The 26,927-nt window shown below is 44.2% G+C and overlaps 1 protein-coding gene across 11 annotated transcripts in view; it reads left to right on the top strand.

Annotated features, from left to right (window-relative positions):
- Positions 1-26,927, top strand: part of Cacnb4 (calcium voltage-gated channel auxiliary subunit beta 4) — a 250,104-nt gene that overhangs the window by 192,303 nt on the left and 30,874 nt on the right. For 4 of the 11 annotated variants that reach the window (NM_001399143.2, XM_087654041.1, XM_087654042.1 and 1 more), the window contains 7 exon segments: positions 8,336-8,455; positions 11,029-11,151; positions 15,977-16,107; positions 18,506-18,582; positions 19,989-20,008; positions 20,224-20,304; positions 21,246-21,304. In NM_001399143.2, coding sequence (NP_001386072.1) covers positions 8,336-8,455; positions 11,029-11,151; positions 15,977-16,107; positions 18,506-18,582; positions 19,989-20,008; positions 20,224-20,304; positions 21,246-21,304 — 611 coding nt within the window. 11 annotated transcript variants of the gene reach the window in all.

The following is a 26,927-nucleotide window of genomic DNA, read 5'->3' as shown; positions in this document are numbered from 1 at the left end:
TAGAGGAAGCCAACTGAGTTGTGAAAGAGGCATCAATTCTTGACCAAGAAGCGAAATGTGAAATAATCTTCTCAAATTGACTTTTCAACCCCTGTGGATCACGAAATTATAGACAAGAGATGAAAAGAATGGAGGCCACAAATGATTTGATGTCAACTTGGTGAGATTTAGAGTCACTGTGGAAACAAACCTTTGGCCACTTCCGCAAGGAAGTTTCTAGATCGGGTTAAAGGAAGTGAAAAGACCCTCCCTAAATATGGGTGATTCCATTCATAGGCTGTGGTTCCAGCTGGGGTCTCCTCTTAAATCAAGAGGAAAAGCTGGCCTGAGCTCTATCAGTCACCCCTCTGTGCTCCACAGTTGTGTGTGTAATGTGAGCATCTGCCTCATACTCCTACCACGTGTCTTGCCCACCATGCTCAACTACAAATCATAGTACATCCGTCTCGCTCTAGATTGCCTTCTCTGGGATATTTTGTTTCAGCATTGAGGAAAGTAGCTAACACAGAAAGGCGGGGGTGAGGGGTGGGGTGGGCGGGAGACGAGCTAATAAGGGGGAGGAATATTCACGTCACTTCTGGGAATAGATGGGTTGGGGGGTTAGCTTCTGTGCTTTTCCCTTCCTTTTGTGGTTCTTTCCAGTGGCTTCCATGACAACTGTCAGCTGTCACAGAACTGGAGGGATTATCACTTAGCACACAGATGGAGTTATAATGAAGCCAAAGGTCATCTGGTAGTCACTCTGGCAGCCATCTTAGGAGGAACCGGTTCTGTTCATTGCGTCTGGAGAGGAACTTTTGACCTGTAAGAATCTAGCCTCGTGACTGAAGTAGGGTAGACATTCGTCTTGATTGTCTAGGCTGGGCTCAGGGTAGCAAGGCCAGCATAAAAAGCTCCCAGCTGCCTGGTTAAACCCGTAAAGCTGCTGGCTTACATCTCAGCTTCTCCTTTCCCAGATGCTGAGAAGGCCACAGAGCGTGCCCTCACCCTCACCTTTGACCTGCCTGTCATTCATTGCTCTCCGTGAACCAGTGATAGTTCCGATTCTTGTGTTTCACTCCCCCGATGGTCACTTCAAACTGTCAGTTCAAAGGAACATCATCTGAAATCAGGGATTTATAACAATCACCAAACTAGGTCAACCAACCTCATAACTGATTTTTTTTCTTTTAAATAAGTTACATAAGACCGTGATTAAAGATTTTACTACTATGTACTTTACAAATATAAAAATTAAGATAAATATTGCGTTTTACTTATTTCTAGAGTGTGTATTTATATCAAATTTCTATGTACTTTTATTGTAATTATCAGGGCTAATATGAAAGGATGTAGTGTGAACTCCGAAGGAAAAATTATCATTTAAATGGAAAAATAAAAACCCGTTGACTAGGGTGGCTCATACCTGTAATCCCAACCTTTGGGAGAGGGTCAGAAGTTTGCAAGTTTGAAGACAATTAGGGTAACATACCAACATTTTGGCTACATAGAAAGACTTTGTCTCTCCCCACCAAAAAGCAAGCTAAGTCTGATATCACATGCCTGTAATCACAGGAAGAAGCTGAGGCAGGAACATTATGAGTTCCAGGTTACTTTGAGCAACGTAGTATTGAGTACATACCTGAACAAGTTGAGGACCTTCCTACACATGCTCATGGCCCTGGGCTTTGTCCAGAGTCACGTGGTACTTCTATGGTTATCTTAGACTCATCTACTTATGTCCAGATGCTAAGTTATCGTTAAAATAGAGACTAATGAAATCCACAAGCTGAAATCTTGACAGCCTAAAGTCATGGGCCAGAGTGTATGGATTTGATGGGACAGCTTGTGTCTTTTCATCAAGTTGAGGTCCTGTTGTACCAGACATGGGACTTAATGACAGCTGGGACCCTGATACCCTGGGTGCCACCACAAGGATCCACAGGGACCAGATTTGGGAAGGAGATGAGAGAGAAAAAAAGAGCATCAGCAAGAAAGAGAGGGAGACGACCTACAAAGAAAGAGGTTACCCAAAGCCTTACATACTTTGTCTTGCAGTGGTTCAGTCACTCGCCTATCCTGGGAAACCTAGGGAAGACACCAGGGCATGAGCACTTCTTCTGCAGCACAGAAAAGGACATAGCAGTGTTACCACAAGCTCAGTGGAGAGAACAGACTCAAAGCCATGTTCTGTGACATTATTAATAGTACAAATGCTGCTAGGAAAGTGCTAAGTTTTCACTAAGTTGCAGATTCACTTGTCTGATGCCAGACAGAAAAGTGACATTTTGAGTGTTTCCTGTGCTTACCACAACATGACAGCCCTCAGTTACACATGGGAAACTCTAACGGCTCTTCTCTCACACTGAGGCCCTGATAGTATCAGGCAGATGACTGGTATCCAGGAATGGACAGATGCCCTGGTTATTGGGCAGCTGAAGAACTATGAGAGCCTACAGGCAACAATAGCAAGACCCTGTCATAGCATTTTACAGCCAAGCATTGGTAGATTATCCCTTCTCCTTGCTTTAATATGATATGGGTTAGCTATGTCTAACTACCAAAGTTGCTCATAAAAGGAAGCTTATTTCCACTTTAGGAGGATTAATAAGTAAGTGGGTTTCTGCGCCTAGGGGTAGAACAGAGAGAGACTGAAATGGACCCGGGCTTCTTTTGAAGTGGTAGAAATGTTCTAAGATTAGAATGTGGTGAAAGCTGATTTGTAAGTGCACTAAGTCATTGGAATGTGTGGATTCAGGGCTGGTGAGATGACTCATCTGGTTAAGCACTTGTTTTGTAAAAACCCAAAATTTGATCCCCCAAATCCATGTAAAGGTGGGAGAAAAGACACAATTCCATAAAGTTATTTTCTTCCTTTGACCTCCACAGTATGCCATATCACACATGTACCCCAACCTACCCCCATATCACACAGAGAAAGAGAGAGAGAGAGAGAGAGAGAGAGAGAGAGAGAGAGAGAGAGAGAGAGGCAGAGAGAGAGGCAGAGAGAGACAGAGTAGTGATACTTTTAAATGGTTTAAAAAATGTATGATTTTATGGTGTGTATATTACACCTCAATAAAGTAGTTATTTTTTTTACTTTGCATGTATACATATACATATACATATGCATGCATGTTTGGAGGTGCATATGTATGGAGTGTACAGAGCATGAAGGCCAGAGGTTGATGATGTGTGTATTATTTTATGGCTCTTCATGTATTATTTTTTTTAAGGCAGGTTTTCTCACTGAACCGAACCTTGAGCTCACCAAGTTGCTGGCCATTCTGGCCATTGAACTAGAATGAGCTCCAGGGAACCGTTCTGTCTCTCAGCCACAGCTTTGGGACAGCAACCATGAGCTGCTGAGCCCAGCAGTTTACGTGACTTCTAGGGATCTGAACTCAGGTCCTCGTGTTAGAACAACAAACATTTTACTGACTGGGCCTCTCCCCATTCTCCAAAACTGTTTAAAAGGTGGAAGCTGAGTGAGGGAGAAGAGAGGAGGAGGGGGGGAGGAAGAGGAGGAGAAAGAGGAAGAGGAGGAGGAGGAAGAGAAGGAGGAAAGAAATAATATATCCTAGAACTCTGGACAATCAAAATGTTACTGTGGAAAAGTTACCAGATCTTAAAGGAGTCAAAGATTAATCGTTTCCATTTTCTGAATTTTCCCCACAATGATAAAAATACTATGTTCCATCTCAAGTCAGACACCAGGAAGCTCTGGCTTGAATGTGATTTTTTTCTGTTGCAAAAGAAGGAAATGAACTCCAACAGTTTGCCAAAGCCACAGCCAACAAAGCAGGAAAATGGGTATACTCAGTACCGGCCGCCATGGCAGCTCGCCTGCGTACACTTCATAGCCTCTCAGTGATGCCGCCCTCCTGCTGTTAGACTATGGGTCCCTTCTCCCAGGGAAAACACTTCTATTTCCAACATAGCTCATTTAAGACGTAGCCCTATTTTGGGTCATGTGATAAGTTGTGTAGATCATCCCTCATCCATTTTTAAAATATTTTTCTCAATGTTTCTGTCCACCTCTTGTATTCTGTATACAGAAAAGTTTGCCAGAAGGGTGAGGACAGAATAACTCTTACAAAGAGAATTTGGTCTTCACGGAGATAGAAAGGCTTGTTTCTTTCTACTGATGTTCATGAAGATGAGACTTTATTTCTTCACTTATTATTCATTTGTTCTAAGATAGGACCTTGCTTTATTGACTAAGCTGGGTTGGGTCTACTAGGCTGAAATGATCCTCCTGCCTCAGCTTCTCATACACACTACAGTGTTTGGTTATGATGTATGCTTTTGTGATGTTTTAAATGACTTGTTCACTCTCTCTCTTTTTTTCTTCCTCCCTCCCTCCCTCCCTCCCTCCTTCCCTCCCTCCTCACTGGACATTCCAAGCCTGCAGCTTCTCTGGTTGGTTCCATGGAAGCTCTAAGGCAGTGAGTGGTTCTCAACCTTCCTAATGCTCCCACCCTTTAATACAGTTCCTCATGTTGTGGTGACCCCTAACCATAAAATCCCTTTGTTGCTACTTTATAATTGTCATTTTGCTACTGTTATGAATCATAATGTAACCATCTGAAAGGTAGGGTATCTGACATTGACCACTGTGAAAGGATTGTTTGAGAACTGCTCCTCTAAGGTGAAGCCTAGAGTACAGTATGTCCGCTTATGAACTTTTGAGGGACTAGTCACTAAGACCTACCGCACAGCAAGGCAATAAATTAGCTTTCCCCTTCGATTTGCCAGTGCTGGCACCTGTCTCTACTGGCGTTAAAAAGAGAGTTAAGACGATCAATTTTCAACCTATCTGCGCCTGTAAAATAGCTCATTTGACATGTTGCCCCATTTTAGATGACTTGAAACATTGCATGGATAATTTCTCACCCATTTTTATAAAGTAATTTTTTTTTTTGGAATTTATTTTGGAGTGGACACGGTCTGATAGTGTAGCTCAAAGCAGCCTGGAATGTGGTTTGCGGTTACAGACTGGCTCCGATGTGCCAGCTTTCCTGCTTCGGTCTTTCATGTGGTGGAATTACAGGTGCGTGCCGCCATATGGTGGGGGTTAATTATGCATCATACACCTTCAGCCCTGTCCTATTGTAGCTACTATTTCCTTTTGCTGTTTTTCTTATTATTTAAATAGTCAGACCTCCGGGTAATCCTCCCTACCTTCCCAGCCTACTAAGTCCCTGATGGTTTTTCGAACTCCTCTTCTAGCCCCCGCTTCTTCCTCCCTCCCTCCATCGTTTCTTCCTTCCTAGTACATGTTTATACTCTTTCAACCAGTTTAAATAAAATTTAAAAATAAATAATAATCACAGAAGAAACCAAGTTAATACCCAGCCAACCAAACTTGCCCCTCAGCCACATCTAGGCTTTTAGTGTGGGATTTCTGCTGTCTCTCCAACTTGGAGATTGTTTTCCTGTTCAAACTGTGAGTCTGGACTAAGTCCAGAATGAATGGAGATGAAGCAGTGGCTATGGGCGTGGGTATCGGAGTGCTTACGGCATTACAGTGGTATCAGCAACACAGAAGCAAGCAGAACCTGCCAGATTTGGCAATGTAGGACTTATCAACCCATCCCGGAATGTTTACGATCCTGTCCACACTTGCCAATGTGAACGGGAGTCCCTGAGTTGCTTTACTATGCTCAGAAGTGACAGAATGCCAGGAGTCAAGAGCCATTAAAGTAGCTTCAGGACAGAAAAGTCTCCTGGTGATGAGATTGTCTTCACCTCTGCTCTAGTGGGCAGTCCGCTATCCTGGGACCCACAGACACCAGCCATCACCAGCACACGATCCCCAAGCACAGAGGGTACCTCCTTTGAGGTAGCCTTCCTAGTTACTTCGTGGTTCGCATGTCCAGGGTAGCCCATGCAACACAGTGCCTTAGGACGGCTCTCCTCCAGCAAGGGATAAACTAAGACTGACTACAGACTGTCTTCATCCATTTCAGAAGTATGTTTCCTTTCTTTCCCTCTTTCTCAGTCTGGTTTTTATGAAGGTATACCTAAATTTGGAAAGATGTATTTCAAGAGAACTCTGTTTTGAAGGATTTCAAGGAAGCCCTCTTCTTAGATAATGGCCGAAAGTCACTCTATCCCTTTTGTGGCTCCATAATTTTCCCCAGTGGATTTTTCACTGAGGAATTTAATTACTGTGTGAGCCCGTGGATTTGGACAAGTTGTGTTTATCATAGCACATCTGCTGCAGGATGCGTACAATAAGGAAGATGGCTGCATTTCCCACAAACTATTTTACATGTATGTGAGTTGAAAAATTATTATAACAACTCTTTTTAAAAATTAATGTAGGCCTGGGACAGCACCGGTAAATGGAAACAAGAAAGCCAATTTATTGTTTTCTCTATGCGGCAGGACTTGTAACATTTTAATGCTAAGCACAACTAAATGGGGGCTATGAATCGCCTGAGTCTGGTGAATGAAGAGTTTCAGTCATCTAGCCCCACACCCTTGTGATATCCAGCACTAAGTGAGGGTGGCTACCCCAGCGTGTCTTTCTGCATTTGATGCTATGAAATAGATGGAATGTCCTTCTCCAGAGGAGGGGCTAGTTCATAGTAATACGGGAGCTGGGAAGTACAGTATGGAGGCAGCATGTGGAACCAGGACTCACTAGACTCCCTAAAAGAACCTCTAGCTACAAGTCACTATTGTAGGAAGCCAGGAAGCGTGTGCCAGGATTTCCTGAAGGGCTGAAACAGTGAGTGCCTTCTCCTGAGATGCCAACTGCCCCTGCAGGCAGGCAGCAACATCATATGGCGGTCTTTAGGTTTTAAAACATGTCTCAGAGGAGTAGTGGTCAACTCTTCACCATTTCTTTCTTTCAAATAATGGCTACAGCAGCAGCAGCAGCAGCAGCAACAGCAGCATCAACAACCAGAACCCCAACCAAACAAAAGCTATTTTGTTTATTTTCTGGGCAGGGCTCATACCAGCGCATGTGTATAGAGGTCAGAGGATAACTTGCTGGAGTTGATTCTCTTCCTTCATGAGGGTTCTGGGGCTTGAACTCAGATTGTCAGGCTTGGTAGGAAGTGCCTTATCCACTGAACCATCTCACTCACCCAATCTACCACTTCTTAAAGTCTCTCACTCTCTATCTTTGTGTATATGTGTGTGAGACATACATACATACACACACACACACACACACACACACACGCACGCGCACACACACAGACAGACAGACAGACAGACAGACAGTATAGCCTAGGTCGACCCTGAGGAGCTGGGATTACAGCCTATACCACTAATCCTGGCTCTTGTCTTAATTTTCTTTTGGTTTTGTATGTATGCAGTGACAGCAAGTTCTCTGCTGAGTGGCTGGATCTCTGTTCTCCAAGACTGTCTGAGTATATGCTTCATCAAACATGGCAAACAAACAGAGGTTCTCTCAGTACCTCTGCTGTGCAAATGTCATCATCTATGCAAATACCAGCTCCTAATGCCAGCTCGAGGCAAAGGGTTACTGTTCCTCTCGGAGCTAGAGGCAAGCCTTCAGAGTTGGGCTGTGTGTGCGCATGTGCAGGTGATTGTCATTTGATTGATTGGCTGTTTGGTTGGTTTGGTTTGGTTTCGCAGGGTGAGGTAGAAAAGAACCTCCAGCTTTCATCTGTCCTTCTAGCATGAGCACTGAGTGACACTGGGCATTCCCCAGTCCTTCGGGGATGTCTGACTGACATGGTGCTGCTGCTGACCAGAGTGCCCTCTGGGCATGGACTTCAGTTGTGAATATCCCTCTTTTCACTATCAAGTTTGTTTTTCTCGTCACTGTAAACATTAACCCCACAAACGGGCTGCTCTGGGGCAATGGCTGAAGTTTTGATGATGACAGAGTATGAAGTGGTGTGGACGTTGAAACCAGAACATCGTTTTACTGATGTAGCACGCTGTTTGGCTTTGTCACAATCCAGGCAAACTGATGATAACCAAGACTCAGGTAGGATTTAGCCCTCGTAATCAGCCTGAGTTTCCCTTGTCACTTACAGGACGAGGACGTGCAAGTGAGAGTGGGAGACAACTTCAGTTCATGAGCGATTATCAGCTTCATATCTAGCTAGCACCAAACAAGAGTAAGGGCTGAATGTCACATTCTTACTGTGGTTTGCTCCCTAATCCTAATCCAGTCAAAACATGATCCTTTACGACACCCCTGCCTTCTACATAACACAGATGCCTGACTGTATCTGCAGTAAGCCAGTATGTGCACAATGAATCCAATGCCAATAAATGGAACTAACCCAGGATTCTACCATGACTGTGACAGTGCAAGAAGCTTCATGTCACCTCACTTAAGCCTTCTGCATTCTTTCCCCAGGGGTCAGCAGATTCCTATACAAGCAGGCCATCGGACTCCGATGTCTCTTTGGAAGAGGACCGGGAAGCGATTCGGCAAGAGAGAGAACAGCAAGCAGCTATCCAGCTTGAGAGAGCGAAGGTGACTTTCTTCCTTTTCTTTCATCGAGAGCTGTCATGTGGCTCAACATCTGTGCTCAGCAGTCCCACCTCATGCCCATCTTAGGGTTCCTCATCAAACACTGACCAAAAGCAACCCCATCACTGACAGAAATCAGAGTAGACACTCCAGCAGTACAGGGACCTGGAGGCAGGAACTGAAGTAGAAGCTATGGATAAACTGCTTATTGGGCTAGCTCTCTATGGCTTGCTTAGCCTACTTTCTGATACCACTCAGGGCCACATGCCTAAGGGTGAGACCGCCCACAGTGGACTGAGCACTTCTACATCAATCATTAGCCAGGAAAGTGCTCCACACACTTGCCTACTGACTAGTTTGGTAGGTGCATGTTTGAGGTGGACATTCCCTCTTTTCGAAAGTTAAGTTGATGTACGACTAGCCAGCATGTGTCTCTCTGGAGTACTCATTTTCCAGCCATCCTGCTAAGGCTCCAGATTGCAAGCTTCTCTGTTTTATGTCCCTCACAGAAGTTAGTGGTATCTACAGGGGCCCATTTCCTGTGAACCTTTGCCTTTTTCTCTTCAACTTAGTGCCAGTTATTGGTCCTTTCCCAACCTAGCAGTGTGGCAATATCAAACTACCTCACGAAGTATTGGCAGGGAACCTTCTGAGCAATAGCCTGAGTCCTCTGTTCTTGACCCCTCCCCATCACCGCCCAGCCTTTGTTAAACACCAAGCAGGCACCATGGTGCTGTGGATCACTTCACTGCTTCTTCTGTTCTGTGGTTTCTAGATTTTAGATTCCCACCTCAAGTTCAGTATGCGTTCAGAACGTTATTTTGTCTGCTTGTTTGTTTGAGAAGGGGTCACTACACTGCCCATTCTGGTCTTGAACTTGTGGACTTAATAGCTGGGCTGCAGACGAGAACCATCAGACCTGGTTAAGCCCTTTGAACAGCTCAAACAAGAGCAGCAAAAGTGAGTGACAGAAGCCATCACTAGCCAGTACTGGTTTCAGATCTTCTTCTTCCAGAAGACACAGGATGCAGCAGGAAACCAATTGCACAGTTGAAATTTAGGACCAGGAGAGCTACTAGAACTCTCCCATCCCTCCTGTATCTTTCTATCTTATTTTTCAAAGCCTAGACCCTTTTGGCAAGTTGATTTTTATGCACAACAACAACATAGGAGACAGGGTTTATGGCTAGCCTGTCTGCTTGCTTCCACGGTCAACTTCAGTGGCAGGTTCCTTTCTGAATTTTAGATTCAAGCCCAGAAAAAGTTAATTTCCTTCCTTTTTTGGTTTATGATGAAATGCTTTAGAGATTGAAGCAAGGGAAGAATGATACAAATGACCGAGGGTTGATGTCCACACAATCTGCATCTGTGCTCTCCGATAGGAGGCCATCTGCAGGGGGCCTGGGAGGGAACCAAGACGTCCTAATTTGGGTCCTACCTCAACTGTTGATATTCCCAGAGCAAATAACTAAACCCATAGCAAAGCTGCCCAGAAGCTTGGAGACCTTGTTGCTAGTTCTTGTTTTGAAAATGGACTTTACCATCTGTTTCATCGCTGTGTGGTCACCTAAACGGTGGTGGCAGGGCCATAGTCTCGACTGGTGGCTGGCTTAGCCCCAACAGGCTGCACCTGCTCAGGAGCACAGTGCCAGCAGGAGTTCAGACTCAAGTTTAGAACCAACTGTTCGAAGCTAGGAAGAAGATACCAGGGGAAGAGCCTGATCCTTAGGTTTAACCCCCATTGGCCCCTCTCCCCCAGCACGACAAGATGTTTATCCACAAAAGATCTCAGGTTTTCAGATCTGAGGCCCTTTCAAAATACTTGGTCTTCTATCACTCAAGTTTATAATGCCCAGTGTTACATTTCCTAGCATGTTTTCCTTGTGTGTGTATACTTGTGTGTGTGTGTGTACTCACACATTTGCATATTTGTATGCATGTGTTTTCCTAATCACCCTCCACCTTAATATTTGAGAGAGGTCTATTACTGAACCTGGAGTTCACCATTTGTCTGGTCTAGCTTGGGCCAGCAAGTGCCAGAAATCCCCCTGCCACTGCCTCCCCAGAACTGGAATTAAAGATGTATTCCTCCTTTTGTCACAGATAGTGGGACAGTTCCTCATTCTTGTACAGCAGACACTTCAACAACGAATCTGCCTTCCTAGCTCTTCCCTTGCCCCAGTCTACCCGCCCCGGTTCCCACAGTTGGGAGAGTGTCTGGGACAGGTTAAAGTACATAAACAGGTTGTAGGAGTGGAGAGAGAGAGAGCTGACCGCCCCTCCGCTGTGCATCCCTCCCCAGTCCCTTTGGGGCTGGTTCTTTATTGAGGATACTGAGATTACTGCAGAAAGAAAATGGCTAGGCTGAGAGGAGTGAGTCACTCACGGAGTCATCCCTGCAGATCTCTGGATGTGGCCAGCAACTGTAAAACCCAGAGGAGAGCTCTCTCTGGAAAGTGATTTCCTTGTTGCCTGGAACCATCATTCATCCTATGACACGTTTTGATAGGAAAAAAAAAAAACGCTTCTCTCTCCTCCTCTGTTCCTCCCTCCTCATTCTGCACTTCTGTCTCCAGTCCAAACCTGTAGCTTTTGCGGTGAAAACGAATGTGAGCTACTGTGGTGCCCTGGATGAGGATGTGCCCGTTCCCAGCACAGCCATCTCCTTTGACGCCAAGGACTTTCTTCACATTAAAGAGGTAAATGTAGGACACACTGCGCCTGCCAAGGAGCCAGAGCTGGGAGTCAGCCTGTGCCAAACCCACAAGAGTGACCACCCAAACAGCTGAGTGTGGAGCCTCAGTGAATGCCCTGGACCTCCACATCCTTTCATCTCACTGAGATTTAGAGGCTGAGCTCATCGCCCGCATCGCCTCGTGCTTCCAACAGTACAGCAACACTCAACATTCAGAGTGATAGTATGGATTTTGGATTTTGCACCACACACGTGCGCGCTCTCTCTCTCTCTCTCTCTCTCTCTCTCTCTCTCTCTCTCTCTCTCTCTCTCCTATCTCTCTCTCCTATCTCTGTGTCTCTGTCTCTGTCTCTCATATCTATCTTTCTGTCTCTCTTATCTATCTCTCTCTCTCTGTCTCTCTATCTCTCTGTCTCTTTCTATGTCTCTCTTATCTATCTCTCTGTCTCTCTCTCTGTCTTTCTCTGTCTCTCTGTCTCTCTGTCTCTCTGTCTCTCTGTCTCTCTCTCTCTCTCTCTCTCTCTGTGTTTCTCTCTCTCTCTCTCAACACACACATTGGGAACCAAACCCAAGGTCTAGTGGAGACTAGAGAGCCATGACTCTATGGATCTATGTTAGGGTAGCATGAGTTTGGTAGCAGCAGTATCCAGGAGGGACTTTTTACAGAAGGCTATTGTCATTAAAGACACCAAATGGTGGCTCTGAAATAGTTAAAGCAAAGAAAGGGCAGAGGACTCTGGGAAGCAAACAGCTGGAGGGGTTGAGCAATGTGAAGAGGACTTGGGGCTTCTCATGTGGAAAGGTAGAGCAGTAAGATAATACAACCAAAGCTTGGGTTCTGTGTGCAGGTGAAGGACAGTGTAGTTCTGCTTTGTCATCGTGCTAGGCGTTGGGGGATGCGACATAAGGACCACTGACGGTCCTTATGGGAAAGGCACCCTGAGCCTGAGGGCAGGGTGAATAGCATTCATGATTTCTGTATGTAGAAAAGCAAAAACCTGGACTCACGTCCTGGAGGTTCACAGAAAGAGAAGGTGACCTCGGTAAGGAGGAAGCGTCAGAACTGGACGCAGAGTGACATCAGGGAGGGACAACTGAAAGCACCATGGTATGGCCAGAGAACAGTAGGAAGAAGTAAAACAGAAGAGGCCATGTCTACGATTCGAGAGATAGAGCCTTTCTCTTGGCTGTGCTCAGGTTGAATTCAGGGCCACATGCGAACCAGACAGACACTATTGCTGAGCTGTTAGCCCCAGCCCTAAGGGAACATCTTGCACGAAGGAAAGAAGACTGCTGCGTATCACCAGACAGTGGGCTGCAAAGGAGTTTAGAATAAAGCAGAGATGTGATCAGCCCTGTGTGTGGGCACAGGAGCTGTGGTGGGCAACGGGGAACTGCATAGGGCTGCTTAGAGGGAGAGTGAAGGAGAAGGTGAAAGGAATTTGGGGGTCCCACTCTGCTACGTGTAATAGAAAAAGCAAAGGAGGGAGGAATAAAGGGATGGCAGCCAGCTTATTGAAGTTTCAACAGCCTCTAAATTCAGCTTTTGAAAGAAAGAAGGCAGAGAGGGGACCAGATGTTATTGCAGTGCATGGCCATGAATTTACATTTGAACACGTGTCTGGGACCACAGCCCTCAGCATCTGACTGGTTGAATCTCTCTCATTATTTTCACCAAAAGCAACTAAGCCATATTTATGAGTTGCCATCATTTGTCCTTTCAAAGGTGATGCAAACTTAAAGAGCAAGGGACAGCTTTCCACACATGACACTGACATTCCAACCTTGCCGTATTTTATTGCTTTTTACATTGTACTAGTATTCTAGTTTTTATTAATATTCCTTTTAATTGGGCATATTTATGTGACCATTTGATACCTGTTACATGTAATGGGTCACAGTGAAACAACAGAATAGTTAACACTTTGGGCTCTTTAAAATTAAAATGATAAAGTTTTCTGAGGTAGGGTATGACATTTTAAAACATCTATGAAGCCTGTGCTGGCCAAGTTGGGGTGACTGATCTTTGCATCTGCATAGAGGCACTTTGTGTGTGGCACCTTTGAGCCGCTCTGACAGTACTTTGGGTCTGTGAGCTGTTGTTGTGAGCTGTTGTTGTGAGCTGTTGATCAAGGGATTTTCCTTCAGTCTGACAGCTCCTTTTCCTTTTGTAGTTTCTGAGCTAGTAATTGTAGATGGATCCGAGCCACCGGTTTCAGCTCTTGCAGATCAGAGAAGAAGACATCTTAGAAAGGGAACATGCTAATCACTTTAGGGAAATCAAGATGGAGAAGACTGGAAGAGTTCAAAGGGGCCTTTCCAGAAAGCTGGCTCAGCCTCCGGGACACCAGCAATCCAGATGGGCATGCTCCTGTAGCAGGCTGATTGCTTCCCGTCCAGGCGTCTCTCAAGCACTGTTCTAAGTGCTTTCTCAGCTTAAAGGTCAAGAATAGCCACAACGGGGTCAGTTCCAAAGCCAAACAGAGAGAGCCTTAAGCTTCAGACTCTGCACAGTGCCCTGCTCCCCAGGGGCCAGAGAACTCTCAGTCACTTTGAGTAGGAGGCTCAGTGTTCTTTAGCTGTTTCCTAGAACTACAGGAAACCACTTTGGGAACTAGCATTAGCCATCTTAGGCAGCCCTTTAAGGTCACTGGGGTACCACTTAACAAATTAGTATCCTGGTGGGCTGACTTAATTTCAGGAAATAACTTAAGCCCTAGGAAACTCTGACTCATGGTCTGTGTTATCCCTGCCACAGGAAAATGTAAACTGCAGAACTTTTGCACCAAAGATTTCAAAAGGGAGCACTTGCCTTTCCTTAATTACCAAGTAAACAGGCCTGTTATTTCAGGTGTGTCACCCTGAACTAAAGTCAGGAAACTAAGACCCAGATTGTTCAAAGCTCCCTATCCCATCAGCTCACGCGCCTTCCAACCCAGAGTCATGGTTGGCACGAAGCAGGAGCTCTGAGCTGGAAGAGCTGAGGCCTGCCATGTCACTGTCATTTCAATGTGAGATTGTTACTTAGAATTATTCAAGTTACTCAGAATTCCAGGCAGTGATGACTCAATGAATCTTCCAGGCTTCCATCTCACAATGTCAGTCCTGGAGATATGCAAATTCCACTCTCTTCTGGGCTAAGCAACTCAGACCTACAACTACAGTTGCTATATAGCAAACTACAGTTGGTATATATTCAAACACACACATATGCAGACATGCACACATACACAAACACACATATACAGACATGCACACACACACATATACAGACATACATCACATACACAAACACACACATATCCAGACATGCACACATACACATATGCACACACATACACACTATGCACACACATACATATACATACACACAGAAAAGCATACACACACAAATACACACAGAGACACACACACATATACACACATACACATACAGAGCCACACACATACACAGGCACACATACACACAGATACACACACACACACAAACATGCACACATATGCACATATAAACACATAAACACATATACACTTATACACATACATGCACATGTACATACACAGACACACACACATGTATACATACACCAAGATACACACAGACATAAAATCAAAGATATACACATAAAATCAAAGGAAATGAGTTTCTTATCAACACTGGTAAAGGACACTTTCGTACTCATTCCTAGAGGTTTTCATGATATAATTTTTATCTATTTTCTAGAAATTACCAGTAGAAACATTCCCTTGAGACAGGTGGCTTAGACTAAACTTCTGTCTGCCCTGGGCTCAGTCAATCAATTATTGTCAATATAATTTTGTTGGCATTTAGAGTAGGGCCATGCTGATAGATGGCCACCCCACAGAGTCTTTTTTTTTTTTTTCTTTTCTTTTTTTCCGGAGCTGGGGACCGAACCCAGGGCCTTGCCCTAGCTAGGCAAGCGCTCTACCACTGAGCTAAATCCCCAACCCCCCACAGAGTCTTTTGTGGACTTGTACACCATGAAACTTGGAAGAAATCTTGGCATTCCCATTAGGCCCAGGCCATATAGACATTATTTCCAAATTTTATGTACAAACATGTCATTCGTTCAGACTTCGTAACTTCAGACTTTTTCCTCAAATAATGGCTGGACCTTAATTTGAAACCCTGCATTTGAATGAGAGTTGACAGTAAAGTGTTGTGCACATTTCACCCGAAAGCTGTTAATGAGTGACTGCCCATCAGCGTTTTACACCCGACATGTTTTACACCCGGCATCAATACAAATTGTGTCTGGTGGGATCTTTTGCCTTGAGGATTAAGTAGGCCTTCTTGAAAGAACTGAATGGATCTAGAAGTTAGGGCCTGCTTTTGAGAAGAGCTGACAAAAAAATAGTGTGCATGGTCCTAACTGGCCCACTGCCTCTGCCACAAAGCCACTTACCCTGAGACGCAGCCTCTTGAGGCTTTGTGACTATTTCCACAGTAGGACAGCAGATGCGACAAGTTGCTGTACAGAGCGTATTTGTCATTTGCGCCTTTACAAATAAAGCCCCTGACGAACCCTCCTCTCATCTGTGAGATGAAAACACTTCCTACAAAACACGGAAGCATGGTGTTTGTGGTCTCGGTGGCCTGTGTGCACAGTGGGACATGGCACATGGGACGGATAACACTGTATCACTCCGCTTCCTTATGCACACGGGACGGATAACACTGTATCACTCGGCTTCTTTATGCACACGGGACGGATAACACTGTATCACTCGGCTTCCTTGGAGTTAACTACTGCAGTGCGAGGATGACGGAATCACTATTGAGTGCAGCTTTCCTCTCTGCGTTCCAGAAATATAACAATGATTGGTGGATAGGAAGGCTGGTGAAGGAGGGCTGTGAGATCGGCTTCATCCCAAGTCCACTGCGTTTGGAGAACATACGGATTCAACAGGAACAGAAAAGAGGCCGTTTTCATGGCGGGTAACACCCCATCTTCTTCATGAACTACCCTTTTCTCCTTTCTCCCTCCATCCTCCCTCCTTCCTACCCTCCTTCCCTCCCTCCTTCCCTTCGTTCCTCCCTCCTTCCTTCTCTCCCTCCCTCCTTTCTCTCCTTTTCTCCTTTCTCCCTCCTTCCCTCCATCCCTCCCTCCTTCCTTCTCTCCCTCCCTCCTTTTCTCCTTTCTCCCTCCCTCCTTCCCTCCATCCCTCCCTCCTTCCTTCTCTCCCCACTCCTTCCCTTCATCCCTCCTCCCTCTTTTTCCTCCCTCCCTCCCTTCTTCCCTGCTTTTTTTGGTGGGAAAATTGGATAATAGTAAGTTATTATTATTATTATTATTATTATTATTATTATTAAAAACTGGGTGATGCTGTTTATATTTTTGCCTCAACCTCTGTTTTCAGTTGGATTCTTTTTCTTCACTTCAGGAACTTGTGTTCTTTACAATTCTCTTTGCCTGGACCCTAATGAAAACTGGCTTTTAAAGCAAAGAGACACTTACCTGCACACACGCTATTCTTGAAGAGGATGCATAGGTTTCCGGTTGAATTATATACACTGTGCTCTGAACCCTAGCACCCCCAAAACGCACATGGATTCCGCAGTGGAAACTGCTTCCTGTGGGCTCAGTAAACCCATCTCCAGACCCCATTTTCTTCTGTGAGAGTCACACAGGGCCTCATTTCTCAGGGCAGCTCAGGTGGCAGCCAGTCCCTGGAACCCCTTTCTCTACCTGGGGTCCTGTGCCATCTTCTGCTTACCCTGTGCTGTTGGCACTGGAGAGAGGTGACAGACCAGCCTCTAGTGGTCAAAGCAGACAGTAAGCAGGTCTTCAGAGGGCTAATGGCAGGTCCCAGGAGTGTGAGCATAGCTGGAGAGGAGTCCGAGCTGCACTGGGTCTGGGATGCTGTGACACTGCTCTCTGTGAAGTGCTAATTCCATACACGTTAGAACTTTTCAAAAGGCTTCAGGCAGAGCAAATTCTGCTAGCGTTAGTGTCGTTTTGAGACAATCCTGATATATAGTCCTGGCTTGTCTTCATGAGGCAGTTCTGCTTCAGCCTCATGCCCTAGAATCAGAGCTTTGCCTCACCATGTCTTGACAAAGCCATTTTTTGACTCAATCTCTCTTTTCAGTTAGCTTTTTTTTTCAACTAAAAATTTGTGTTATTTAAGGTTCCCTTTGCTTTTATCATGATGAAAAACTTTTTAGAGTAATGGAAGATCAGAGAATGTATCATTAACCCACCTTTCTAATGATTAATTTGTAAAAATGTTTTATTATTAACATCTTGTTCCCTTTGCTCTAGACAGTTCGTCCTCTCTGCTTTTCAGCACACTGGCAACACTTGGCCCTTCCTGGGAGAGTGGCATCTCTCTCCCCCTCCTCCTCCCTCCTCCCCCTCCCCCTTTTTTCCCCCCTCCTCCTAAGACCCCTCTTCCTCCTTTGCTTTGTCTCTTTTAAGCTCCTGGTGGCACCACTCCAGTGATGCCTTCCTTCCCCACCATATTTTAAGTTGTATCCATCCATTCTCCATATTTTCCATCTCTTTCTAACTTAATTATTTTTACTACACTTACTACTCTCAGAGATATTAAGTATTTACCTATTTTTCTTGTGTAGCCTTGATTATCTCCTACTAGAATATGACTCCCCGTTTCTCACCATTGTTAATGTTATTAATACACTCATATACATGTATATATATATATATATATATATATATATATATATATATATATATATATATGGTTTACTTTGAGGCAAGAGAAACAATTAAGTCCAGGGCTCTTTCACAGAGGTGCATTTGTCACGCTCCTCTCTGTAGGGTATAGATAACTCCTATGTCCATAGATGGGGAAAACTAATACTCAAAGTTATCTCTCAGTGTGTCCCACCAGCCTGCCAGTAAGTGGCAGACCTGTTCATTGCAGGAATATAAATGTAACTGAATTACTATCGATAGACCCATCACTGTAGACAGCAGAACAGGTCATGTAACACTCTCTCCCACACAACACTTTTAAGAAGTTCTTGCTTGTTCTGAATTGCCTGGCCTCTGACCGGCACTTTGATGACTGTTCTCAGGTAAACACAGAGCTCCAAAGACCATCCTTACGGGGGTGGGGGGTATCTTTCTGCTCAGTTTTTGTACAGATAATTGGGAAAGAAAATTGACAAAGTAATTCCAGGTCTCAATTAGTTCTCCACTTTCTCCAAGAAATGAGGTCAGAGAAAGCATTTGAGAAGATTCTTCCCTTCTAACAGGATTTGGTATGTTGTAAATTATTTAGTAGAAGGCCAAAGCCCGCCTTGGATTCTCAGCTTCTGTTTTCAAAGGATCTGAGGAATGAGTCTTAAGTTCCTTTCTGTGTTCTAGGAAATCGAGTGGAAACTCTTCCTCCAGTCTGGGAGAAATGGTGTCAGGAACATTTCGAGCAACTCCCACAACAACAGGTGAGGGGTCTTTCTACTCTCTGTAAACACTTTTACTGCTTTGGAAATAAAGGCTTGATTTAAAGATTTAAAGATTTAACGCTTCTTTTATGTAAAATTGCCTTGCTCAGTTGAATGCTATTTGATTTGGAGAGTACCGATGGTATAAGAAGTCAGGTCATCGGTATAATTTAAAAAATCTCATTCACCCTTAGCCAGTAACTCTCCCCGTATAAGCCAATCTCAACCTCACCCTTCTACCCAAGCACTCAAGATACTTTAAGATTGTGAGGTCAACAGAGATAAAAGTTCCGGAACCCTCACAGCAATGTACAGCTTGTACGTGAAGCTCTAACACGTGTTAGGACCAGGGTGTACATCCTGGAAGGGTTGTAACCTGGCTGCAGCCAAGATTACCTTATTTTTATGTTTGGACATCAGGCAATTCCAGCTGAGCCCTGGAATTAATGCAATGGAAACAGGGTATCTCAATAAATACTGTGTGTCTTTGGAAATTATGAAAAAAAGTTATCTTCCATCCCATTCTCTGACTCCTATCAGCTAACTTCATTCTGACCAGGATGTGTGGCCAAATCAGAGCACCCAAACTCACCAATTCAGATGGCAGGCTAACACACCACAGCATGTATCAATGCCAGGTGGATTCTGGGACAGCTCTGGAGGCTTGGTTCTGCTTGTGAGGATTCATTCTGACCTTCGGGGCTGAGAAACAATCTGTACGTGGCTGTACATAAATAGGACCTGCTGCTTAGAGAGCAGCAAAGCCACCTTTGCCTATTGTGAACCAGATTCTGCTTTCTGTTTGTTTGCCGGACTCTGGGCTCTGCAACCAGCTTTTCTCTTACCCCCTGGAAGGGACAGGGGAGACTGGCTATCTAAGAATTGAGAGGAGCATAGCAAAAACAGAGGTATCAGTATTCAGGAGGAATACGGAACATCTGCAGTATTACCTCTGGGTTCACCAAAGTCACAAATACAAGACAGTAACAGTAACAACAATAATACGAATGGGTGAGATGATAAAGATTTTGCTTACATTGTATCATTTCTTTTTTCTTTCTTTCTTTTTTTTAACATTCCCTTTAGCTAGCTTGCCCCAGCCCCACTGTGAATAGCACATCCAATATGGGCGCACACATGCTTAATGATTGGCTAACAATTCCAGTGTTGTTTGAGTGCCCATCCCAAGCCTCTACTGGGAAAGTCACTGAAGAGGAAGATGTCTGTATTTCATGTTCTCACACAGCATGTCCAGAGTGAAGTGGCAGGGGCCAGTGGCCTGCAGAGGGAGTGTCAGGCAGGCAGTGAGGACAGTTACAGGGTACCTTCTCCCATCTTTTAAACTCATGTGCTATCACTTAACAGAGGTGACATATTTTGATATGGCTCTTGTTGTTGTCTTTTAGCAAAACAGAAGCAGAAAGTGGTAAGTTGTGTTTCCTTTTTAAACTCCTGCTAAGGTTCCTATCCGTCCATGCCTGTGGATGTTGCATTTCCGAGACCCACATAGCTATAAAGTGAGGGACGGACCTCGTCAGTGGGGACCCTTAGTAGTGACTTACTGAGAATTCCAGATGTTGTGGATGTCGAGAAGAGAGACTCGAATTTACCTTCTCACTCATGTTGACTCGTCTTTTTCAGACAGAGCACATTCCTCCGTATGATGTTGTGCCATCAATGCGTCCTGTGGTGTTAGTGGGGCCATCACTGAAAGGTTATGAGGTACAATTTCATCCGTTGCTCTCCTTTTCCTGACCAAGAACCCCGGGGACTGTCCTTTGGATTCTGGCCCCTCCAAGGTCTGAGTACAGATAGGAACCGGTGTAAGGTAGCTCATAGTGTTTGTAGGCAGTTGTGGGGAAAACCGGTAAAAACCAGAATTAAATTCTGGAGATTAATTAAACATTGCCATGTAATAAAGAAGCCTACAGGCTGTGGTACCTGACATTTCAAATTTTGCCATTCTGGCTTTGTGCTTAAATGGATAAAACAAGGGGGATGTAATATCTAAGTCTGAAGCAGGACAACCTTCAGGCTACCCACCTCTCCCCCAAAAGATGATGTCTGATGGGGATGAGGCATTTAGTATACATTTGTTGAATGACCTAATGACTTTCTCGAGGCAAATCTAAGATTCTATCTCTCTTTCTCTGAGTTGGAAATGTCAGGTGATGAGTAGGAAAGTTATAAACAAAAAGTTAAGTTCCTGACAAGAAGAATACCTAACACACACGGGCAAGCAGGGCAGCCGAGCCCAGTACCAACTTTAAGATTATCCACTGCTCATCACTAGAAGCAAGCATAACTCAGCCATGCAAAGATGGACAGCATGCCTGTGCATAACGAGATTATGATCTCCTCGAGGAAGGGCCACATCCTGAAGAAATAGGAAGGAGGGTTTGCCTGGGGTCCTGGTGAAAACTATAGGTTCATTCCTCAGCACCCTGGAGAAGAAGCATGGGGAGACACTAACAGCTGTGTCTGGTTGTCATGAAAGTCTGCCCTCTGAGACCCACTGTAGCTGCCTGGATATCATGGGGTCTCTCCTCGGTCACTGTGTCCTTTGCTTCCGCCTCTCTCACTTTTGACTTCTCTCTCTCTCTCTGTCTCTCTCCCTCTCTCTGTTGTGTTTGCCTCGTTCTTTTTTTCTCACCTCTGCAAAGGTAACAGACATGATGCAGAAAGCCCTCTTTGATTTCCTGAAGCACAGGTTTGATGGGAGGTGAGACATACAGATGTTTTTGTCTTTTGCTTTCTTCCCCTTAACTGAACAAGTGTGATAAACTGATTCGTGGATCTGTGTCCAACCATTTCAGAAGTCTAGTAATTACACTGGACTCAATGTTCTGGGAGAATATACACTGGGACAGCTATGAAAATATGAAATTATACTGAGGCCCCCAAGGACAGAAGGGCCTGGAAAGGGAAATTAATCCATTTGTTGGGTATAATACATATTTGTGTTTATTTTCTCCCTTACTGGTGATTTCATACCAAACTGGTTTTCATGAAGAAATTGGTTAAAATGTTTGTTTCTGATGAGTGTAATGGCTCACTAGTCATATTGGGTAGTGTCTGGAAACTGGGCATGTGTGCAAATGCATGTATTATGTACGTGTGATTCGAAGGTCTAATATATATACATATATATATAATATATATGCTTTGTATATAATACATATATGTGAATTATATATGTATATATATATGTATTATATACAAATAACAAGGGAGCAGCAGTCATCACTTGGACATAAGCTTCAGCGTCACTATTGAAGGAAACCACTTATTTGCACATATGTTTAGAAATAACTTTGTTATGTTTTTTTAGGTATGTTTTGTACATATCCCACTACAAGCCATTATCAATATGAGCCCTCAGATTCTGAGCTTCAGTTCTGTGGAAAGCATCTAGAGCTCTTAGGTTTTCTAGGGAAGTGAGGGAGATCTGTATTGACTTAACAATGAGAGCATGCTTATCCTCAATGTGTGGTCTGTGCAGAGACAGCCACAGGGAGAAAAAAAAAACCTGAACTTTGTCAGAAGTGAATTTATATAGTGCACATTGAGAAACCTCAAGAATGTGTCCAGGTTATCACTTTAAACTGAATAGTTCCTTTTAAAACTCTTTAAATACTTTGAAATAGATTTTAGAGTTTAATTAATGCAGCATTTAAAGAAAAGGCAAAGTGATCATGCCTCAAGCACAAATCATGTATAGATAAAACTTAAGTAAAAATATGTGTAATTTCATACAAATATGTATATGCATTATAATTTGTCAAATAAAAGCCTTCTATGTGGTCATGTGAAGATAATCATTGTATCTAAGACTAGATACAATATAAAAAAAAACTGAGGGGATGGGTGGGGCGGTGATGAGAGTGCTTGTGTACAAACAGAGAGCCTGAGTTCAGACGATCAGCACTCACAGAAAAACCAGCATTGACTCTCATGGGCCGGCAAACTCACTGCTATGTAGGAAGGGATGAAAAACCACAGGAGGGCTTGCTGGCACTGGGTTAGGAAAGACTGTTTCAAATAAATAGGGTGGAGAAGAGCAGATTGGGATTCCCAGTGTCTTCTATTGTGGACACCTGAGCACAACACACACATACACATACCATATACAATACGTACATACAACACACACACACACCACATATACACTTACACACGTGCACACATATATACACACACATACAACACATATACACACAATGTACACACAGCACATACACATACATACATACATACCACATATACACTTAAACACATGCACACACATATACACACATACAACACATATACACACAATGCATACATACAACACACACACACCACGTATACACTTACACACATACACACACACAACACAACACACACATACAACATATACACACAATGCATATACAGCACACACACATATACACAACACATGCACACACACACACACACACACACACACACACAGCTATGATTTTTTACTTCCAGTAATTGAGAATTGCATTGAAGAAATGGGGACTATTGTCTGCCCTTAGGTGGATTTCTAAGTATATGACTGAATTTAGGATAGGTCACCTTACTGATAGACCCCCCAGATGCATAATGACTTGAACACACTGGAAGCTTGATTTTACTCACTAAGTGATCGGAGTCAGGGATTCCTGCTGGAGAAGAACAGGTAAGTGGTGAGGGGAAGCTCAGGCAGAACATTTGCTTCACCTACCATTTGGGGCCCTTGGCCTTTGACCTCAGTTCTCCAGTTAGCTAAAAGGGAAGGGGCCTCTAGGGCCTGCAAATAGTGCCCATAAAAGCTCCTTTCATTGGCTAGAACTGTGCTGTGTTCTTAGCTGTGAAGGAGAGTGGTAAGTGCCATGTAGCTGTATACCTCAGATGTAGAGAAAACAGAGCTTGCCATAGTCTGGTGAGCACAGAATGTTGATTGAAGGGGGAAGGCATGGTTATAGTCTCTCTCTCTCTCTCTCTCTCTCTCTCTCTCTCTCTCTCTCTCTTTCTCTCTCTCTCTCAAGACAGGTAGAAAAATGAGCTATCTTGGAGGAAACAAGAGGAACACAATGAATATTAGAGTCTTGGCAGAGGAAACATGAGTTCTTCAATTCTAATCTCTCCTCCAATCACTACCCTCAGATAGACAGCCAACCCTCTTCTGTATAGAAGGCTCTGGCTACTAGGGAACTCATGTCCTAAAAATGTATTACAAAGAAACAGCTAGACCTAGACTCTAACTTACAGTAATGGTCTATGTCCTGTCCTGTGGTGTTCTGGGCCATAGCTCTCACCCACAAGTGCCTCTGGGGATGGAAGGCAGCTAACATGAGAGGCCATGTCTGCTCTTCTAGGTTGCATGTGCCTAGTCCTTTCAGCTCTGTGTGGACGCGTTGGTTTTCACCTCGGGTGCCGTCACTTTTCAGAGCAGTGCCCCCACCCCCTCTAATACCATCACAGCCCTCGATGGGAACAAATTCCTAACTCGGCCTATGCTTGTGTTAGATTGTTTTGGTTCCCCATGACATTCCTACAAATGATGTTGTTAAAGGTTGAAAATAGCATTGGTGAGAGCAAGCAACTACTTCCAAATATTTGGCCAAGGGGAAAGAGCTGAATGGCTCAGTTGCTGTGTCAGTGAGTACAGATGCTGTTCTTAATCCCGAGGCCATGCAAAAGGTTGTTCATTTCGTTGCAGCACAGGCTAGTCCCGAGTCAAGTAGAATTCTCCCGCCATGGTCACTGTATCTACACTGTAGAAGCTTTGTTCATATTAAAGATAGAATTAAAATTTCAATGCCAAGTTTTTATGAGGTCTGATGATGCAGAGAATCTGGGGGCAGTGAGATCTGGAAGCAGCTAGAGCGGCAGCTGGAGACAGAGGCAGGCCTGGAAGAGTCTGGTGCATAGGCAAGGCTAGAGAGAAATGGTTAGTAAAGATGGGGAGTTGGGGGCACTGAGCTTGCTTTCAGGTAACGAGAAGAAGACAGTACTGAAGAAAATCCCCATGAGCCCACTGCAGAGTGAATGGATGGTTGGATAAGGGAGAAGTTGGCTGGGAGCTCCTCATAGACACTAGCACGTCTTCTGTGTGGGGAATACTGTGTTTTGACAATCTGCTGTGTGGTGTTTTTTACCAATTAATAAAATGAGGGAAAACAGCGCATAGCCTTGAGTTGTGATCAGCCGAGGAAGGCGTTGACACGGCGAAGCAGCACAAACAGCACGGTCAACAGGAGCCTGCTCAGAGCTTCTTCGGCTGTGACTATGGTATGGTAGACCTCACAGACAGAGAGTGCCCTGTGGTTTTCAGAAAGAGCAAATTGGAGACCCATGGGTTAGGGGGATTTCCTGCTCAACACTGCTTTTGAGACCCCCATTCAAAGTCAATGCAGCGGAGTAGACAAAACCCATCGGCTTGATTGCAGCAAGCAAAAGCCGGGATGACTTGTCCTTTCATTCTTTGGAAATGTGTCACTTTAGGCCTGTGCCTTACTCAATTCGAGTCTAACTGTAATGCACATAAGGAAAAATGAAAAATGCAGGACCGTGTGGCTCCTGAGGAACCCAAGAGTGATTCCTGTGAAGGGACTCGGTGGCACTCAGCCTTTGAGGGACACAGTAGGCACAGACAGAGTGTCCCGACTTCACACCACAAGAACTACCTGGGCTCATCTTCACCAGTGAAGTTTGTACAACTGCACAGCCCAGCACTGACAGGCTGAGCAAGCCCCTCACCAGCCACAGTTTGCTGACTTACACCACATGTTTCAAATCCCCAAGAGTTGTCATCTAGGCTTTAAATTTTTTATTTTATTTATTATTAATTAATCAACTGAATTTTAATTAATAATTATATTATTAATTTTATTTTTACTAGCACGTATTCGGTGTGCGATCTTTTAGACAATTAGGTAGCATCATGTTATGTCCTGAAATCATGCATGAATCCTGTGAAGCCTACAAGGATAGACAGAGTCCTAAAGAAATGGGAATTATGCTCAACACGCAAACTGAAAGGAACGAACAAAACAACCCAAAACGTTAAAGTGGAAGACAATTTGTAAGAGAAGAATTTAAGCATACAACCTAGAGAGGTGCTAAAACTCAGTACAGAGTTTATTAATGGAAGTCAACTGATGGCATCACAAAGCAGCTGCACCACGTAAATGAAAACCGTTTGCCATTGCAGTTCACAAATGGCCAAAGAAGCGTCTATCTTATAACCAGCATCCCCTTCCACACAGCTCCGACCACAATTCTCTCTTCTTGTGCTGGCTTCAAACACTAGAAATAACTAAACATTTTTGGGCCAACTCGAATGCCTAAATTACTTCATATCTCACTGCATTTCACACTGTTTTCTCTATATATGGGTTTCACCAGGTCTGGGATGGGAGAGTTCATGGTGGTGGACTGTAAACTTAGGAAGATAAGATACAAGGAAATTGTTCCCCTTGAGGCCTTGGAGGTCTTACAACTGTTTTCCTTATATACATTTATACATACACACATACATACATACATACATACATACATACATACATACATACACACATGCATGCACACATGCACACATATATCACCAAGGCAGCTTCTACTTACTTACTTATTTATCTGTTTTTGTTGAGACAGTGTCTCATTGTGTAGCCTTGAATAGCCTGGAACTTGCTGTGTAGACCAGGGTGGTGTGGATCTCCCAGAGAACCACCTGCCCCTGTCTTCCAAGTGCTGGGATTAAAGGTATGCACCGTCACATCCAGTCCTCTGAGGCAACTTATAGAAGGAAGGGTACTTGGGGCTTACAGTTTCGGAGTCCATCACAGTCACAGAGGGGAAGCATTGCAACAGGCAGACTTGGTGACTGGAGCTGGGCACTGAGAGCTGACATCTTGATCATAAAAGTAAGAAACGAAAAGAGCGAACTGGTAATGACATATAGCTTTTGAAACCTCAAAGTAGCTTCCAGTGATGGACTTTCTCCAGGAAGGCCATGCCTCCTAAGCCTCCCCAAGCAGTGACACCGACTAGGTAGTCAAATATCTGAGAATGTGGGGGACATCCTAAACCACCACAAATGCTAAGAACAATCACTCAAGAAACTGGTTTTATAAAGCGCCTTCATCTCCCACAGCGATAATCCTCTGAGATACTAATGACAAGTCTGACACCTTTTTATTGATTAGGGGATGAGTCTCAAACATGCTGTAATTTGGCCTTGAGCATGAAAATCAAAAGAAAGATAGAGGGGACCCTGGGTCTCCCTCAACACCCTGTTCAGACAGCTTTGGAACACTTTTCCATGTGAGCACTAGGGATTTAAAAACATGTGTTAT

Source organism: Rattus norvegicus, chromosome 3, assembly GCF_021556685.1.
Source record: "Rattus norvegicus strain SHRSP/BbbUtx chromosome 3, alternate assembly SHRSP_T2T, whole genome shotgun sequence".
Lineage (NCBI taxonomy): Eukaryota > Metazoa > Chordata > Mammalia > Rodentia > Muridae > Rattus > Rattus norvegicus.
Note: the sequence above shows the minus strand (reverse complement) of the source record. Positions and strands in the feature narration are given on the sequence as shown.